This window comes from Sinohyriopsis cumingii, chromosome 4, assembly GCF_028554795.1.
Source record: "Sinohyriopsis cumingii isolate HCF-2022 chromosome 4, ASM2855479v2, whole genome shotgun sequence".
NCBI classification, from domain to species: domain Eukaryota; kingdom Metazoa; phylum Mollusca; class Bivalvia; order Unionida; family Unionidae; genus Sinohyriopsis; species Sinohyriopsis cumingii.
In genome coordinates this window covers 33,224,259-33,245,064 of record NC_142964.1, presented here as the reverse complement: position 1 = coordinate 33,245,064, position 20,806 = coordinate 33,224,259, and the positions used below count along the sequence as shown (strand labels likewise).

Below are 20,806 nucleotides of genomic sequence, written 5' to 3'. Positions count from 1 at the left end.
AAACTGATTATGACAACTGAAATAAGAAAAGAAAGTTGAAAATAAAAGTATGGAATAGAGAATACGAAATTAACATTTAAATAAAAAAAACTTAAGAATATGAATATTCAAAAACCAGTTTACACATGAAAAAAGAAAATGAAAGGTTTAAGTAAAATATACTGAAAAATAAAATCAGAAAAAAATGAGAATCAATTGTTTTAAAATGATTTAGAAACATTAAATTTTAAAATGAAAATGGGAAAGGAAAGACTTTAATTTAAACAGAATACGACAAAAAAAATTTGAAATCTAAATTTGCAAATGAAATTTGACAACGGCGTGTGGATGATATAAAGCGAGTGTTTGTTTATAGATATTCGTTTTGGATATTAGATAATTGGGTGTTGGGTGTTGTAAAACTAAATTTGAAAATAAAATATGAAAAGAAAAACATTCAAAACTTAGATTCAATTATTCAAAATGAAGATTAAATGAAGCTAAGAAATATGACATCTCGAAATGGAAATTGAAAATGAAAAAAGCCAAGAATTAGAAAAATTTAAAAATAAAGTGGAAATTGGACAACTATAATTTGAGATGCACAATTTGAAAATGAAGATTGCAAGTGATAATGTATCAAACAAAATTTGAAAAAATAAATTTGAAAATTTAAATTGACAATAAAGCTTGTAGACGTGATTTGAAGACAAAAACCCTCTGACTTGTGAAGGACGTTCAGAATTGGTGATTTCTTTCAAACTTGTCTTTAAAAATGTCATAACTAACGATTCCAAACAAACAGAAGCTCCCAGTTATTTGACGAACCTTACCGTCTTGTGTGATAGTATATAAATATGTTTCTTGATAGAAAATGTGTCAGCACTCATATCCTCGAATGTTTGTTATAGTGTGTGTGAATTCATTCACCTTCTGGATCCTCACGTCCTGAATGATAGTAAATTTGAGTGCTTCAAAGTATAGTTCGTGCATTTTCCTACCAATTGTTCTTGGATTGTAAATGTACATGTGCAGGATAGTCGATAACTCGGTGGTGATCGATCTAATATTTTTTTTGATTGTATGTGTTGGGTATTGGTCGAACTAGCGGACTGTCGATGATATAGAGTGAGTGTTTGTTTATAGATATTCGTTATGGATATTTGATAATTGGATGTTAGACGGTATATAGCTGGGAGTTTGTAACTCCAAATTGAATCTTGATGGTAGAGTGTGAGTTTTGGATAGAAGATGCATCTGTGATGGATGGTATATATATGGGTGATGTTTGCTCAAAATGGTGTACTGATAGAATAGTGTTGGTGCTAACCAATATATAACTGATTTTAGATAGTGGATAAAAGAGTGTTGTTTAATCGAAATGGCGTATTGGTTTGTAAGTGTAGTTTTCACTTTATATTTTCCGTTAGGTTACACTTGTTACTATAATGTTAAAGTATCGACATTTTTAATATTAAATTTTGCATTAGGATTCAAAAGCATAAATCATAAATTTAATGATAAATTCTTATCTATAAAATAAACTAATTCTCCAGAATTCTCATAAATTACCCACTTACTGGAAATATGCTTTTAGCAAATCAATCTCCGTGAGTTTGAATTTTCACATATACGAGCTTTGCTATATTTTTCTCACCTACAAACTCGTTAAGTCACCTATATATCAAGTTTAGAATGTTATAGATTATAAATGTAATAAATGCTAATTAGAAGAGAGACAATATTGTTTTTTTTAAAAATAAATCTCGAGAAAGCAGTTTGAGAGTAGGATATAGTAAAGCTTGAGGATAAGATGTCAGTACTATTATAAAACTTCGTCGAAATCGCCTGAGTAACTTACGACAACACTTCTTGGTGAGTTTTTGGTGAAACAGAATGTCGTAGATTCTCGAAATGTGTGCTCGTTTCATGACAGTCGATGAAAGTATTCCTCGGCCATAGGCAATACAATCATCCTCCCAACAATATATATGGCTACTCTTAAATGTGAAAATACCTGCTATATATGTTACTACAAAAAGGTTATTGGTTGATTGAATGTCCACATTGTCATAAAAGGTAACCTCAACGACTGAAGAAAAACGAGAAAAGGTAACGATGCGTGTTTTTAATCGCGGGGAAAAAAGCTCACGGCCTTCAGAGTAAAGAAAGACAATTCAGACACATAAACAGAAGTGGAATCCATTATGGTATGAAAATTAGAAACATTAAACAGGCAGAAAAGAAGAAGGAATACTAGCATAGTAAAAACGGATACCTGTAAAGAAATTGAAAAGAGAAAGAGAGTTAAATGATGAAATTATGTGATGTGTTTCGAAATTTTGATAATTTTAGTACTACTTTTGGTCTCCTACATGAGAATGTAATATTACATATTTTTCTCACCCTCTGTCGGACTCGAGGGCATTTTCGAGATTTTATTACTATATTTTGTATAAAATAATTTAATCTAATGTTCAAGGATTTTCAGGCTCCGCTACAGCCTGAGACATTTTCATAAATTTAGCTCCCCGTTTAGTCTAAGCCAATATAGTTTAATTTTCTGGGATTTTCCGAGTTTCTTAAAATTAGGGACAACTACGTAATTTAGCATCACTTTTAATGACATTCATTTTAATGTTATTATGAATTGGTGTCATTGAGTATTTAGAGCGTCAGTGCAATACAGGAAAATTATCAACACCGCTAACATAATTTGAGGTATAAGTAATGCTTTATATATAAATCTCAGATATGTGCTAATAACCACGAACCAGAAGATAGTGTATGTGTCATGTGAGGTCAGCCACGTTTAACACTATATGCCCTTTCAGGTGAACCAATTCTAACATGTTTACAATGTACCCACAATACTGCGTTCCCTTTATGACCTGATAATGCCATTTGCATGTTAAACATATATTCGCCTTTAGAATTATCAATTTTAACCAATGTGGGCCTATGTAATTACAATATGAACCACAATTGGCACATACAACTAGTATTGTAATATTCTTGGAAAAAAATAAATTACCATAAAAACAGTAAAATTTATAAGTATTGCATCAAAGCCATTGAAGATAATAATGGATCCCTCTGTCTAGATAATTCCGTCCAGTCTACATAGGTCGTGGGTCCACCTATTCTACAAATTGTCTTTATTGTAATTATTCGCAGTAGACCGGATGCTATTGTTGCAGTACCTTCATTGCAATTCGTAATAACGTTAGTAAGGTGAAACAGTAACCATCCGAGATAAATTCATACGCATATATTAGTCTTTTCGACACCTTTCTTAGGTGCCTAAGCATATCGTAATGTGACGTTTTATTATCGCTTGTCCATTTTTAAAGAAACTGTACATGATATAACCCAGCCAGCATTGTGATCGTTATCAGAATGTTCCAGTCTTGATTCTTACTAACATAACGCGATTGCATAAATTGACGTGACAAATCACGCTGTCCATCCACTTCAAACATCTGACTTGTCCTTAATGTATTTGACTTCTACAAATTCTGTGCATTTGCAGGAAAATATTGTACATTGTTGTATCGTTTAAATATGAAAATTGTCCATTTTTAATGTAACCATTGCTTAGATAATTTATTATTATCTCAAATCGTTAACTGGATGGAACAAGCTCCCGCCACAAGCAATCGGAAAAATGAGTCCTTGAAAAGAATGAATACGTGGAAGGCTGAAACATTCGTAAAAGCCATCTGTTGACAACAGGATACAGTAAGAGCAAGTAGGAGTAATCCATGCATATTCTGATTGTTTAATCAACTCAATGTCAATGAAACTTTGTCCTTCTTTGTATAGCGATATATTTGCTGTTCCATGGCATTTTAATGAAAATGCAGATTCTTTACTTCAGGCACTTTGCCTTCAGAAGAAAGAGACGTCTCAGTTTTCAGAAACATTGTGTCAAAGAAGTCACCATTGGTTGAACTAAATGGTCATAAGCACGGGGAGGAAATTGTAAATGAGGAGTCACCAGAACAGGCACAGGACAATCTCAAACTGCCGCTTAGAGGTATGCATGCATTTAGATAAACTATAGTGGACATTTAGTTAAATTCACTAACATTTCATCTGCAAAAGCTTGTGTTCTGATGCAAATATCTAAAATGATATTATAAGATAAAAATGGGGAAATTTTATACATATACATACATATACATATATATATATATATATATATATATATATATATATATATATATATAGAGAGAGAGAGAGAGAGAGACAGAGACAGAGAGACAGAGAGAGAGAGAAAATGTGTGTCAGGGATTGATTAAGATAAGTGCAATAAACTCACAAAGAGGAGTGCAAAACTGGGTTCTCACTAGACTCAGCGCTTTCCACTCTGAGTCTTTCAAATTCAAACAGAAAACTGAGACAAGGCAAACAATAAAAAGAAACGAGCGTTAAGATTACAAACCTTTACACAAATATTTCTACTGTAATCATATATTTTAACTGTAAACAAGATTGATCTTCAACTGAAAGTTAACATGCATCCTGCTTTCCAGTTTCAATCATGATAAACGTCAGGAGCCTGATATAAATTAAGAGCACAGTCTTCATATGCATAATAATAATTTTAGAGATTTTAGAGAGAGTTTTGACTTATGATTTCTATTTACTCACTTTCTGTGCCATAGATGACGATAACGAACTCGACTGCTCGAGTTTAGCATCCTCGCCATTTCAAACTGAACAGATAATTGTGACAGGAGAAATAAGAGATTCACCCGAAGAGGTAGTAAATGGGTTAGAAGAACAAGAAAGGAAATCAGATCCGATACCTAATGATATTACAGAGAAGATAAGCGGTACGTTACTTGTACAGGAATAACCTTTATGCAGAATGTAAAATGTATACAACTCTTACAAGATCCCACTAAATGAGTGTCGTTATATAAACTCCATGAAATAAATTTAAATGAGAATACAAGCATGTTTAACTGGAGAAAGCAATGGTACAGCCTTCACAATAAGAAATGTCGAGTTTGTCAGTAAATCTTGAACATTTTGTTTTCAAATTTCGTGTGCCTTTAATTTATATCTATGCTAATAAACACAGTACATACACTATATACAAAATAAGCCATGAGATCAACAGATCCATCTTATTTTGACAATATCTTATTGCTTGACAGAGTGAAAAGCATCTTTATGATTTTATTTTCATTTTATAGTTCTCCTTGATATCTCTAGCATTTTGTCATGTTATGGTTTATCTGTTTTCGCCTTTCCGACGCAATGTGTTTTACAGAGAGCGACAACTAGTTTTTTCTTGGGGAGTTTTGATAAAGGAACGGCATGCTGTCCCTTACAAACGATGAATTTGGTTATTCAAGACACATTATTTCTTGCTTCCGTCTGTTCGTTTTAAAAGCGACTCGTTATCCCAAGAGTTATAGCTATCGACCCGTATCAGTTATATGTCATGTGGAGATATTCTAAGCGAATATAGATTAATCTCTGGTTCAAAGCGAACACATTAACAGCGGTACTGGGGTTAAGTTCTTAAAATAATCTGGTGTGGCTTAGCAACCTGCACCGGATATTTTACGTCACAAAAACTGAATTCATTCAGATATTGCTGTTTTTTCCACAGCTGGTCTGTATTGTCACTTGCAGATGTAATGGGATTGCGAGCCGGATGAAAATCTACTGCTGTCATAATTATTTACATTTATTACTGACCTCGGCAAAACACATTGGCATTGTTATGTAACTCGACCCTCGGAAAAATATGTTTGGGTATGCATACAGTTCAAATGACACACATTTGATAAGAATCCAGCCTGAACAGTATATATTTCCAATGTTCCAGAATCCCTTCAATGATTTTGATGGTTTCTTCATTGATATTCGTCGTGTCTTTAGGATTTAATATTAAACGGGCACCTCTCGGAATCAAAGGGGTTGTGATTTTTAAGCCATCCTTGACTGATGACTTAAAATTAAATGCCATTGTCAAATGTGCACCAAGAACAATATCTGCATTAACTTCAGCAGTTTCACAGAATTGTAACATGCCATGAATCATCTTTGAGTAAATTTTTTTATAGCGTCTTTGCTTGGCTCCTTATTGCATGATAATTTTCATAATCACCAAGACGATTTTGTAATTGAAACTCAGGCACTTGCGCTAGCTGACAAACATAATAGACTGCCTTAGCGGCGATTGTAGCTGGCATGCGATGAGGCTTTTTATCGTCCTCAACTAAGCTTGCGATTTCCGACCGCTTGGTTTGTCAAGAAAAATATTCATATTTAATCGTGTTTCCGTTGCGCGAAACTATTTCGCAGTCAGACGTAGTGCACAGGAAGACCAAATGAGCAAGTATGTTAGCTTTTCATACGCCTCTTGGTATTTCATCAGGTAATATTATGGGCTCATATTTTTGATGCAGGTCATCCGCAAGTATAATGTTTTTTTGAAATTCTAAATAATTATCTCAGAATAATGTATATACATCTGCCGCTCTTAACCAAGAAGAAAGAAAACAAAAAGCAGTTACAATTGTACGTGTTGTAAGTGTTGTCCCAGCAGAGTATCGGGCGACGTGCTATTGTTTATAAATACAGCACACTAATACGATATAAGTTAATGAATCAGTAGAGTGACCTGTTGACCCTAAATTTACACATTTTATGCATCAGAAAATAGAAACATACAAACAGTTTGATATTTCTACTGTATTAACACTATTAATTGATGTATGCCATATAAAAAGAACGATAAATAAGTAATATTTTTTTATAAAGATAATGTTTAACTTTTCTTAGTTATATCTTCGAAACCTTCTATATCAGCCAGGGATTCGATATTGTGTACACAGCCCAAACAAAGTGTATAAGGACTGTAGTAAGATGTACATGTGTTGAACTATTCATGGGGAATTAGAGATCTGTGTTTCTATCATCTTTATTAGGTTTTATTTGGAAGAAGATAAACTGAGGCGATTTCAACTTAATGATTTTCTTGGGAAGTTTTTATTTGGAAGAGGAAAACTGTAAATGAGATATTATTGTTGTTAATTGATTTGGGTTGTTAAATAACCACCATATATTAAAGACCCCTCAAACACAACGCCCAGCTTAACCCACTGCGGAGATTTGCTACTTAAAGATTTTCTTGGGAATTTAAATTGACTGTCCTGGAAATATGGCAAGTGCTATGTATATGGGTGCATTGATACCCTACAGGGAAATCTTCTTGTCGAGTAGCGTGTGTACTGATGAATAAACCGCTCTGACCGGTAAGTGCGGAATATTTTATTTGCAATTGATTATTATACGACCTATCAGATTATTTGCCAGAATTTGAAGAATTCATCTTTGATATAGCACATTTCTGGTTATTACTAAATTTGTGGGATTTATTGAGAAAGTTTGAATTTTGTGGCCAGTGATATGAAGAGCCTTTTTGTCAAGAGCAATGTTTTTGGTTTGTTTCTGACATAAATACCTTCCCACGCTTGAGTCTACGTAATGTGTTTAAAAGTCAGCTTGATCAATTATGCTTTCACGGCCTTGTTTTAACAAAGATACTCAGTCTTCTTGCTTCAGCTGATGTCCGTTGATATCCGTAGTTTTCCTTTGGCCTAGCTGCATCCACATGGTTTACGTTGGCGAGGTACAATCAATAGTCAGATTATCAAAAGTATTGGGACATTTGTTCTTAAGCCATTTGCATTTACAATACACCTATATGGAAATATAGGATAAGCGTACATACTTTGTTTTCCATTGCCTGTGCTCGTTTTACGCCCGCCCCGTTCTTATCTTCTTTCTCGTTAAACTCTTTATATTCTAAATGTAATCCACATTCTTACTTAAGAGATATGTCTCCCGACTTGATGTTTCTATGTTCTTCACCTCTTTCCCGCATAACAAAGTGCAACATATTGTTAACTCATTTGATTAGTACTGATGACCTAAGCATTTTGGATTATGTTACACGCTTTCATTTGAGTTCTAGAAAAGTTTCATTTTAAAACGTTTATGGCAAGGGGAATTTCTTTAATTTATTGATGCTGAAAAGATAGGATTTACCTGCTTTTTAATTAGGCTGCAACAATGCAAGTGTGAAGAGATAGCTTAGGTATTTGGCTAGTTTCAATCAATGGACTCTCTTAACCCTCACAGTCGCCGCTGTTAAACGTACACTAACGTATTAAGACAAATTAGAGTAATTGTTTGGATACTTGATAATAAAACTCCTGTAGGAATGCGTGTATGATTAAAATTTTGAAATACATTGAAGCTTGGTTGTTTCATTTAGGTCGTAATATTCAGTATATGAGGTAAAATCATAATATTTAAAATTCGCTTGGAAGAGATGATAATAAAAGTTTACAAGGAAGTAAAAATACCTGAGAGTATCAGGTATTTCGGAAACAGAACTCCAAATAAATTGGCAAATACATATAAACAATATTACCAAAGAGCTTGCGTTTTATGGTACTATTCATTTACGTCTTTAAAGACTTAGAAATGTATAGCTTATCATAAATAACGCATGATAATTGAAACAAAAAATATTTGAATAACTTTAGAAACTTTAACATAAGACTTGTCTTGAGTTTCGCTTCATTCGCTATAATATATAATATTGCGAGATAGAACTCAATCTAGTATGCTCGTATGTATCAGAACCAGTTCCAACTGAACAGGGATGTGTGAATGGAGACATAAGAGACTCACCCGAAGAGGGAATAACTGGTTTCGAAGAGCAGGAAAGGAAATCAGAGCAGATACCAAGGAAGATTACTGAGCAGATAGGAGGTACGTTACTTATACAATAATGACGTTTATATAACTTGCAAGATATATGAAACCTAACTAAATGTTCTTCGTGATAGAAATTTGGTGAAAGATATTGAAATGAGAATGCAAATTGTTCAACTGCAACAAATCAAATTTACAGTCTTCACAATAGGAACTTTACGAGGTTGATAATAACTCTTAGTTTGGCATCTTGAATATTTTCATTCACAGTTCGTTACATATAGAGATTGAAATTATTTATTATTTTTAAAAAGATTCTATCTACTAAGATATAAATTACACGTGTCATTATTATTTATCTCTGCTAATAAAACAATGTAAATAAAAAATGTATATACTGTGTACAAAATCATGAGCTTAAGTGATCTATTCTGTTTGAAAATTCCATCTTTCCTGGCAGAATGGAACGACTGTTCATGACTTTACTTTAAGGTGAACAATTACAGTTTATGCATAGAGAAAGACATATTTCAGTTGAAAACTAGTACGTCTTATAAGTTTCTGTTCTGTTTTATATTACTACCACGCTTCTTTAACCTTTTTACTTTATCTTGTCTCCTCTTTAGCTGTCTCTCCTGAGATACCGTGTTTTTAAAAGACGCTTTTTAATAATATTACTTTTTGGAGCATGCTAGGGTTGTGAACAAGAAAAGGTATAGGGTCTCATACCGACACGTAATAGATTAAACACATATTATCACTTTCTTTCATCAGTCTGTTTGAAAACTGAATCGTTTTCCCAAGAGTTATTGGTTTCATATGAACATAATAAGGTTTGTAATTGGTTGTATTTGTCAATTGGGATCATATAATGATATGGACGCCTATATGGTAGCATGGGAGCGTCAATTTGTGGTGAAATGATATTTATGTAGCTGCTTTTGTTTAAAATTGTAGAGCCAACAATGAGCAGAGGGTCAAACATGTATATGGAGTCCAACGAATGTATGGCCTCAAGCGGGAAAGGTAAGGGAATGCTATTGTAAAACGTTAGATTACGTATCAAACACACATGTAATAATACCTCACCAAATTTGTTATTACTATTCAATAATTACAGTGATCAATACGAATTTAACATGAAAAGAGTGCGGACAAATGGGCGAAAGATTATGGGGTTAGCAAGAATTGACCACCTGAATAATCATTAAATTACCAATTATCGAATAGTTAGTTTTCACCGATAAAATTACTTAGTGATCTTCTATGCAACACCCCATATACACTCTCTTAAACGAATTGTGTAGTGTCTACAATCCCTTCACTTACTATCAGAGAAATAGGGTATAATGTCAAAGATGGGATGAAATCACACATCATACTATCTAACATACCATCATACCACCTGTGCTATCTGACAGCCGATGTGCGCTATCCATAAAGCCAAATTAGGTAGTAGAGCTTTACATTATGCGTTCGTACTCGCAAAACTGTCTATCTCACAAGTGGTAAAACATGAAAGAAGTTGAGTAAATATACATACAGTATCATACACTAGCAAATACATTTATGGTGTCGCTTTTTATCAAACGGATTGATTTGACATTTATCATAATGTTTCCTGGGTAGAGCTGTATGTTTTTCATCCAAGGCCCGAGTAAGACAGTGGACTAAATGTTTTTCTTGTTCTGGTCATCATAGGTTATTCGTGTTACATCTTGTCTCTTCTAACAGTCTATGATAACTTCTATCAATCTATTGATTGCCAGAGTATTGTCAAATTATGCGTACAAGATTGCATTCATTGTGTTGGGAAAAGCTTTTGCTAGGTAAAGTTGCACAGGAAGTTGAACCAATTTATATGGTGGAAACGTCCTACGTAGCTGTCTTGGTTTGGTATGCAATCAAAGCCCGATAAAGACTTCAGACATATTCAAGCAATATATCAAGTACTTTTCCAGACATCTTTTCTTGCCAGTGGGCAAACAACTGCGTAATTGGCCTTGGAAATTTTGATCTGAGTCCAGCATAAATGGTGAAGGTTTTCACATCCACTCTTAGTATCCGATACATGGCTGTCTTTCTCAAAATTAGAATGATGTCCTTTCCCACGTTTTTAACACTCATTAGCATTAGTTATCAAGTGGAAGACTGCACAACTTAGGTTTAGTCTGAAACGTAAATCCACAACTTTCCAGAAGTACGTTTGCAATCCCATGATCATATGGAAGTAATCGATCAGTTTTAATTTGTGTTATTCTTTGATTTTCATTCGACGGTCATTACATCCAGCATTGTGAGTTCCGTTTGCTTCTGTCAACTCTGTGTTGTTGAATTTGTCCAGTGTGTCAGATTTCCAATCCACAGAAGTATCCAGATAAGTGTTCTTGGCTTCTTTTCCTTACGTTAGGAGATTTTACCGGTATGATCGGTTGAGTAAGTATTAATGCTGCTGCTGATTAGTTTGTTATTCAAGTTCAAACCCACTTCACTGAACAACTAATGTATCACATTATTGACGGGAACTACTCTGGCGTTGGTACCTGGATTGGAGACTTTTAGGTACAAGTGACTTATATTCAGATAAAAATAATTTTTAGTTTGAGCTTTATAATTCAATCCTGATTGCCATAGTCCAAGACAGAACATGATGAAAACCTAACCATTGAGATTCTTGCATCGCCAGCGTCATCGGAACAATTGCAACAGATCAATTTATGAAAATCGCAAATCTTGGTGGGAATGTTTCCTTTCTGTTGTTATCAAAAACTCACAGTTCTCTGTCACTTTTATTTTCAAAATGTTTTTCTGAAGGTGTCTATTACATTGCTACGTCTCTTGTGGCTTCGTCATGCCTTGCAGTACAGAAGGAAGTAATACATTGGCCAGAAGTGTGAAGCAAAGAATATTTATAGGGTTTGTCGTCGACAAAAACGATCTTTTCCTTTATGAACCAAGACATTCCTCCAGCTTTAGTCAAGGCGTCTTAAGGACTTTGTCGGTTAATGAGGAAATTTTGAAGAAATTCTTTTCAATGCGTCAAATCTGTATTTTCGAAAGCGTGCATTCTCGAATGATGATACGTTCAAGATGGGTACTACCTTACGGAATTTTTAAGCCATGATATCGTTTTCGAGTGACTACTCGGTACAAAGAATATATCTGTTTTAAACTTCTCTCGGAAACGTAGTTTCACCATATCTTTTAAGAATGTGAAATAATTATTAGTACTTGATTAGAAGCCTCGGCTATATTTTGCTTCAAAGCTTTGCCGAAGTGATTGCTGAAAATATCTCAAATCGTTTTGGCGACAAGATGAGCGGTAACATACAATACTACAAGAAATCTCATGGAAGCCTATTTAATCGGGAATTCGCTGGTGATTGTGCAATATCTTCGTAAAAGAGAGGATCATTTGGGTTCACGTATTCTTTAATGTGTTCTTGAATATTTCGACGAGGAAAATGGTCTGATCTTCGGTCACATTCGTGTCTTGGGTGGGAAAGTGATTTATACAAAAGTCACTTCCCAATGACCTTTGTAATCCATTTGTATGACCAGATGTTGGAAAAACTTGTAAAACACCGCCAGTGGGTAATGTTTATAAAATTGATTGTTTATAGTTCGATGGCTCTGGTGTCCGAAAAGTCCTTAGTTTTAAAAAATAATGAATTTACAAAAGGTTGTCACAGAAGATGGCTGCTGCTGTCATTGGAAGAGTTGTTGTTTTGACTGGCGATGATGAAACTACTGGTGTTGCTGTTACTGTCGATATATGCCAACCTAGAACTCGGAATAATATAAATGATGCGAAAGCTGAGTTAACTATAAATTGCTTGTTTCCTTGCCACACTCAGGTTTATAATGGCTACTCTAATGACATAACACGCCATATAGATTTAGTAGTAAAATAAAATTTGACTTTAAGGGAAACGTTTTCCACACTACACCCACTGTGGTTATTATCTGTTCTTGAAGAGAGGATCTCTGAGAACTGTGTTCAACGGCACGTTGGTCACTTCTACTTCTATCTGAGTTCTTACCTTGTGAAGGCAAAATCCAAATTTCGAAACTACCTGTATATCCTTTCCAACGTACTTCACTTCCTTACGTCGTACTTTTCCCATTTACCTGTTCTTTGATTGAGAATGTTTGTCATATCGTGCTCGGCGTCTTCTTTATTAATCACTCACTGTAAAGTAGGCAAGTAAAATGTTTATACCAATACTTCTCGATTCATATCTTTCAATTTGTATTTTGGGGTTAATAAGGTGAATCAAATATCCGGTGTTGAACATTTTGTCCATAGGATGATTCCTCAGACGTTCAAAACAATCGCACGGCTTACACACGATATAAATACAACTATATTTATATACTCTCACACAAGAGAGGTAATTCTAATGGATGAATTTGGTTCTTGTTTAATTTGGCAATTAGATGTCGAGTATATCTTTTCCAAGTGGTGCACGTGGTTGTGCACGTGGTTGTGTATATCCATATCGTTCACAAAATACTTGAGATTAAAACATAAGTATGTAGGTAGTTGTATAGTATATGCTAACATGAATAGACCATGCATTTACAGAGAGACAGAAAATTACTTTCTTAACATGCACGATGCATAATCTCCTTTTTTCATCTTGTTTAGTGTCAATATAGGACTATGTTAGTTGTTTTGCCGTTTTCAATCTCGAACAGAAAATGTTACTTTCTCCTTTTCAGTCTTTGGTTTCGCATAACATCTTTTATCCCAAGCAATATTACAACCATTAACAAAAGTTCAAACTTTAAGAAGAGGCTTAACATATAAAAATTAACAAAAGCTACATTCTGAAAAGACAAAAAGCGATAAAAAATATTGTTAAATGAAAATTAAACTAGCATACTGAAAATGAAAATTGAAAATTAAACTTTTATCAAAAAAGTAAACTCAGGAAGACAATAGGAAAACTTAATCTGAAAACATTCCGGAAACTATGACATTGAAGAATGAAAAACAAATATTTGACAATTTGATTTTAAAATAAAAATTTACCTTAAATGCGATTTCAAAAATTCGTTTTGGAAATGAAAATTAAAATTAACATTTGAAAATTAAAATTGAGTACCATTCTCGATGTAAATGCCTATTTCATAATGAAAATGAAAATTGAAACTTTTAAAACAGCATGCTAGAAAACTACAATTTGGAAAGAAAAATTTGTAGTGCTAAATAAAAGTTTAAGAGTTAAAAATTAAAAATGAAAATTTAAAAACAGCTAAATTAAAATGCCAAATTTAAAACTGATTATGACAACTGAAAGAAGAAAATAAAGTTGAAAATAAAAGTATGGAATGGAGAATATGAAATTAAAATTTAAATAATTATAAACTTGAAAATAAAATGAAAATAAGAAAAATTTAAGAATATGAATATTAAAAAAAAAACAGTTTGACTTGAAAACCGAAAAAGGAAATGTTTAAATAAAATATACTGAAAAATGAAATAAGAGAAAAATGAGAATTGAATGTTGGAAAATGATTTAGAAGCATTAAATTCTGAAATGAAAATGGGAAGGAAAGACTTTAATTTAAACAGAATACGAGAAAATAAAATTTGAAATCTGAATTTGAAAATGAAATTTGACAACGGCGTGTGGATGATATAGAATGAGTGGTTGTTTAATAGATATTCGTTTTGGATATTTGATAATTGGGTGTTGGGTGTTGTAAAACTAAATTTGAACATAAAATATGGAAGAAAAAGAAAACCATTAAAAACTTACATTCAATAAACCAAAATGAAGATTAAATGAAGCTAAAAAATATGAAATATCGTAATGGAAATTGAAAATGAAAAAAGCCAAAAATTAGAAAACTTTAAAAATAAAGTGGAAATTGAACAACTATAACTTGAAATGCACAATCTGAAAATAAAGATTGTAAGTAATAATGTACCAAATAAAATTTGAAAAAATAAATTTGAAAATTTAAATTGACAACAAAACTTGTGGACGTAATTTGAAGAAAGAAATCTCTGACTTGTGAAGCACGTTTAGAATTAGTGCTTGCTTTCAAACTTGTTTTTAAAAATGTCGTAACTAACGATTCCAAACAAACAGAGGTTCCCAATTATTTGACTAACCTTTTCTGTGATATTATAAAAGTACGTTTCTTATTAGAAAATGTGTCAGCACTCATATCCTTGAATGTTTGTTATAGTGTGTGTGATTTCATTCCACTTCTGGATCCTCACCTCCTAAGTGATAGTATGTTTGCGTGCTTCAAAGTATAGTTTGTGCATTTTCCTACCCATTGTTCTTGGATCGTAAATGTAGATGTGCAGGATAGCCGATAACTCGGTGGTGATCGATCTAATAGTATTGTGGATAGTAAGTATTGGGTATTGGTCGCTCTAGCGGAGTGTCGATGATATAGAGTGAGTGTTTGTTTATAGATATTCGTTATGGATATTTGATAATTGGGTGTTGGATGGTATATAGCTGGGTGTTGGTAACTCCAACTGGTATCTTGATGGTAGAGTGTGAGTTTTGGATAGTAGATGCATCTGTGATGGATGGTATATATATGGGTGATGTTTGCTCCAGATGGTGTACTGATAGAATAGTGTTGGTACTAACCAATATATAACTTATTTTAGATAGTGGATGAAAGAGTGTTGTTTAATCGAAATGGCGTATTGGTTTGTAAGTGTAGTTTTCACTTTACATTTTCCGCTAGATGACACTTGTTACTATTTTATTAAAGTATCGACAGTTTTAAAATTGTATTTTCCAATAGGGTTCAAAGGCATAAATCATAAATGCAATGATAAAATCTTATCTATAAAATAAACTAATTCTCCAGAATTCTCATAAATTACCTACTTACTGGAAATTTGCTTTTAGCAAATCAATCTCCGTGAGCCTGACTTTTCACATATCCGATCTTTTCTATATTTTTCTCACCTAGAAACCCGTTAAGTTACCAATATATCAAGTTTATAGTCTAGAATCTGATAGATTATAAATGTAATAAATGCTAATTAGAAGTGAGACAATATTGTTTTTTTTTTGTGTTTTTTTTTATAAATCTGGAGAAAGCAGTTTCAGAGTAGGATATACTATAGATTGAGGGTAAGATGTCCGTACTATTATCAAACTCGTTAGTTAGGTTCTCAATTTTTACTGTTCACTTCAAGAACAAGTGCATTGGCTGTAAGATAGGTAGCTGTGTGCTGTAAAAAAAAAGCCGATTAGCTTGAAAATGGTCGGAAGACATTCCTGTAAATGGACAGTTTATAGGAGCACATTCTGAATCTACCTCCGGAGATGCGAGAATGCATTTACATATACTTTGTCCAGATAGTGAAGAAATGTAAAGAAGAAGTTGCATCAGAAACGACACAGATTTTTAAATCATTGATATCTGAATTTAAATTACTGTTCCAGTCTTGATTCTTACTAACATAACGCGATTGCATAAATCGACGTGACAAAGCACGCCGTCCATCCACTTCAAACATCTAACTTGTCCTTAATTTATTTGACTTCTACAAATCCTGTGCATTTGCAGGAAAGTATTGTGCATTGTTTTATCGTTTAAATATGAAAATTGTCCATTTTTAATGTAACCATTACTTAGATAATTTACTATTATCTCAAATCGTTAACAGTGTGGAACATGCTTCCGCCACAAACGATCGGAAAAATGAGTCCTTGAAAAGATTGATTACGTGGAATTCTGAAACATTCGTTAAATCCATCTGTTGACAACAGGATACAGTAAGAGCAAGTAGGAGTATTTCATGTATATTCTGATTGTTTAATCAACTCAATGTCACTGAAACATTGTCCTTCTTTGTATAGCGATATATTTGCTCTTTCATGGCATTTTAATGAAAATGCAGATTTTTTACTTCAGGCACGTTGCATTCAGGAGACGGAGACGGCGCAGTTTTCAGAAACATTTTGTCAGAGATGTCGTCATTCGTTGAACTAAATGGACATATGCACGAGGAGGAAATTGTAGATGAGGAGTCACCAGAACAGGCACAGGACAATCTCAAACTGCCGCTTAGAGGTATACATGCATTTAGATAAACTATAGTGGACATCTAGTTATCGGAGCCCGCGTTATTAAATTCACTAACATTTCATCAGTAAAAGCTTGTGTTTTGATGCAGATGTCTAAAATGATATTATGAGATAAAAATGGGGAACTTTTAAATGCAGGATACTGTTGTTGCTCTTGTTGTTGTTGTTGTTATAGGGGATAACGCCTTTTGCAGCAAAAGATAGGCTATACATGGCGGCCATGATATATTGCGGAGGATGAACCAGGGAAAGCCCCGGAGAGAACTACCGACCCACGAGAATCTATTAGCAAGCTTTCACACATACCCACATTGGCTGATCCAGTGACTCGAACCCACGTAGAAGAAGTGAGATGGCAGTGATCTGTAACGGTGAGAGCTTTAGACCACTCGACCACTCGGGGCCCCTGCAGGATGCAGTTCTATACAAAACACCTGAATATTAAGCGTACCAAAGGACTTCGTAATATTCGTTCGCATTCTTTTTTTGATATTTCCTTTTCATCTCATAAGCCTCATTCGTTACGTGTAAGTGAAAGAAAGGAACATGTTTCAAGTCTTCTAGTTGCACAATGCCAATATAATTGCATAAAGGTTGACTTATTTTGAGAAATGCATATATTACTATAATTTATACAAATATTTAAAACCATTGAATGTTCTAGCATTTGTTTACAAGTCTAAACCAATTCAACCACCTATGTCAAGGGATACAACAATATTGATCGATGACATATACAGCGTATTTTCGCAGTGAAAGAGGTGAAAAAGAAAGTAGAAAGGAATTCATATTTTTTGGTGTACATTATTATCTTGAAGCCTTTTAACAAAATTTCCAAGGCAAAATCACACATTAGTGAGATTGTAACCACGTGATCAGATTGAGTTGTATTTATTCATGTATGTCCAAAATTATGTTGAATGAAGACCTAAAGTTATTCTAAATCTTAAAACAAGAGCAAAATGAATATCAAGCAATGGCAAATGGAAATGAATATTTAAAAGCCACATTTACTAATCGAGATCCAATAATTAACCAACAATGAGATGAAAGGGTTAAAAATGATTATGTTGAATGTCATTTGTTTTTCGGTTTACTTTTTATATGATGACATCATTCTTAAAATGGATCGCTCTAATTCCTATCCTTTTTAACATTCTCGAGACGCTGAAAAATACACTGATGCAGAATCAGGATAGACTCTTGGCAGATGTATGCATGTTGACGTGCATATTTCCCAGTGCCTACCGTCTCGCTGATCGAGTTATATACCAACACCATAGCATGTTCCACCGCGGTTAGTTACAAATGAGCATCGTTGTTTTGAATGGGAAATTTTGTCAGCACTCCATCTCGCGAGACTATTTGAGTAGATTGTGAACATGCAAGCAAAGTTTGGTCCGTGTCTGAATGCAAAACCATGGCATGGGTGACGATGATGCCTTGTATTATATATATAAAATATATATAAAGAGAGAGAGAGAGAGAGAGGGAAAGAGAGAAAGAGAGATAATATGTGTCAGGGATTGATTAAAATAAATGCAATAATCTCACAACGAGGAGTGCGAAGCTAGTGTGTCACTAACCTGAGCGCTTTTGACTCTGAGTTTTTCATAGGGAAACAGAAAACTGAGACAAGGTAATCAATAAAAACAAACGAGCGTTAAAATTAGAAACCTTTACACAAATATTTCTACTGGTATCATATTTTAATTGTAAACAAGACTGATCTTGAACTGAAAGTTAATATGCATCCTGCTTTCCAGTTTCAAGCATGACAAACATCAGTAGCCTCAATCACTGACATAAATTAAGCATACAGTCTTCATATGAATAATAATAATTTTAGAGATTTTAGAGAAAGTTTTGACTTACGATTTTTATTTACTCACTTTTTGTGCCATAGATGACGATAACGAACTCGACTGCTCGAGTTTAGCATCCTCGCCATTTCAAACTGAACAGATAATTGTGACAGGAGAAATAAGAGATTCACCCGAAGAGGTAGTAACTGGGTTAGAAGAACAAGAAAGGAAATCAGATCCGATACCTAATGATATTACAGAGAAGATAAGCGGTACGTTACTTGTACAGGAATAGCCTTTATGCAGAATGTAAAATGTATACAACTCTTACAAGATCCCACTAAATGAGAATACAAGCATGTTTATCTGGAGAAATCAATGGTACAGCCTTCACAATAGGAAATTTCGAGGTTGTCAGTAAATCTTGAACATGTTTTTAAAATTTCCTGTTGAGTTTGAAAATATTAACTATTGTAAAGAATGACTTCATCTACTAATCTCGAAATATCGTGTGCCTTTAATTTGTATCTATGCTAATAAACACCGTGTATACACTATATACAAAGTAAGCCATGAGATCAACAGATCCATCTTATTTTGACAATATCTTATTGCTTGACAGTGTGGAAAGCATCTTTATGATTTTACTTTCATTTTATAGTTCTCCTTGATATCACTAGCATTTTTCATCTTATGGTTTATCTGTTTTCTCCTTTACGACGCAATGTGTTTTACAGAGAGCGTCAACTAGTTTTTTATTGGGGAGTTTTGATACAGGAACGGCACACTTTCCCTTGCAAACGATGAATTTGGTTACTAAAGACACATGATTTCTTGCTTCCGTCTGTTCGTTTCAAAAGCGACTCGTTATCCTAAGAGTTATAGCTATCGACCCATATCAATTCAATATGTTATGTGGAGATACTCCAAGCGAATATATATTAACCGTTGGTTCAAAGCGAACACATTAACAGCGGTACTGGGGTTAAGTTCTTAAAATAATTTGGTGTGGCTTAGTAACCTTGATCGGATATTTTACGTCACAAAAACTGAATTCATTCAGATATTGCTGTTTTATTCCGCAGCTGGTCTGTATTGTCACTTGCAGATATAATGGGATTGCGAGCGCCGATGAACATCTACTTCTGTCATAATTATTTAAGTTTATTACTGACCTCCGCGAAACACATTGGCATGGTATGTAACTCGACCCTCGGAAAAATATGTTTGGGTATGCATACATTTCAAATGACACACATTTGTTAAGAATCCAGCCTGAACAGTATATTGTTCTACCATTCCAGAATCCCTTCAATGATTTTGATGGTTTCTTCATTGATATTCGTCGTGTCTTTAGGATTTAATATTAAACGGGCACCTCTCGGAATCAAAGGGGTTGTGCTTTCTAAGCCATCCTTGACTGATGACTTAAAATTAAATGCCATTGTTAACTGTGTACCAAGAACAATATCTGCATTAACTGCAGCAGTTTCACAGAATTGTAACACGATATGATGCCATGAATCATTTTTGAGTAAATTTGTATAGCGTCTTTGTTTGGCTCCTTATTGCATGATACTTTTCATAATCACCAAGACGATTTTGTAATTGAAACTCAGGCACTTGGGCTCGCTGACAAACATAATATACTGCCTTAGCGGCGATTGTAGCTGGCATGCGATGAGGCTTGTTATCGTCCTCAACTAAGCTTGCGATTTCCGACCGCTTGGTTTGTCAAGAAAAATATTTATATTTAATCGTGTTTTCGTTGCACAAACTATTTCGCAGTCAGACGCAGTGTATAGTAAGACCAACTGTCGCAAGTATATTAGCTTTTCGTAGGCCTCTGGTATTTGAAATTTTAGTTCACGCTTGGATTGTTTTAATACCTGTATTGTTAATAATATTTCAAGCTGCCATGGTTCATCCTAGGGAAACGGCTTTGGTTCATTTGCGAGTTCTAATCGCTCAAACATGGTGGCTCTTCGTGTAAGGCTTGGTATTCATATCTCACGGTCTCAAGCAAGTTGCCCCAACGAATTAAGGATATGCATACTGGCATATAATGGGAAATCGTTGCATAGTTACAAAATCAATCAATACAATTTTGAAGTGTTATGGCTTTACCAGCCTCACAAAATTGCGAATATTTCAATCCTGTTCTATTTATTTGACGTCTATGTGTTCTGTGTT

General features: G+C 33.9%; 1 protein-coding gene across 1 annotated transcript in view; it reads left to right on the top strand.

The window, feature by feature from the left end:
* LOC149800905 (uncharacterized) overlaps positions 1–20,806 on the top strand; it is a 51,952-nt gene that overhangs the window by 4,658 nt on the left and 26,488 nt on the right. Inside the window, exons 3-8 of the mRNA XM_089956751.1 lie at positions 3,860–4,018; positions 4,650–4,820; positions 8,656–8,787; positions 9,688–9,756; positions 16,636–16,794; positions 18,715–18,885. Of these exons, the coding sequence (XP_089812877.1) occupies positions 3,860–4,018; positions 4,650–4,820; positions 8,656–8,787; positions 9,688–9,756; positions 16,636–16,794; positions 18,715–18,885 (861 nt within the window). The remainder of the gene's footprint in view (positions 1–3,859; positions 4,019–4,649; positions 4,821–8,655; positions 8,788–9,687; positions 9,757–16,635; positions 16,795–18,714; positions 18,886–20,806) is intronic.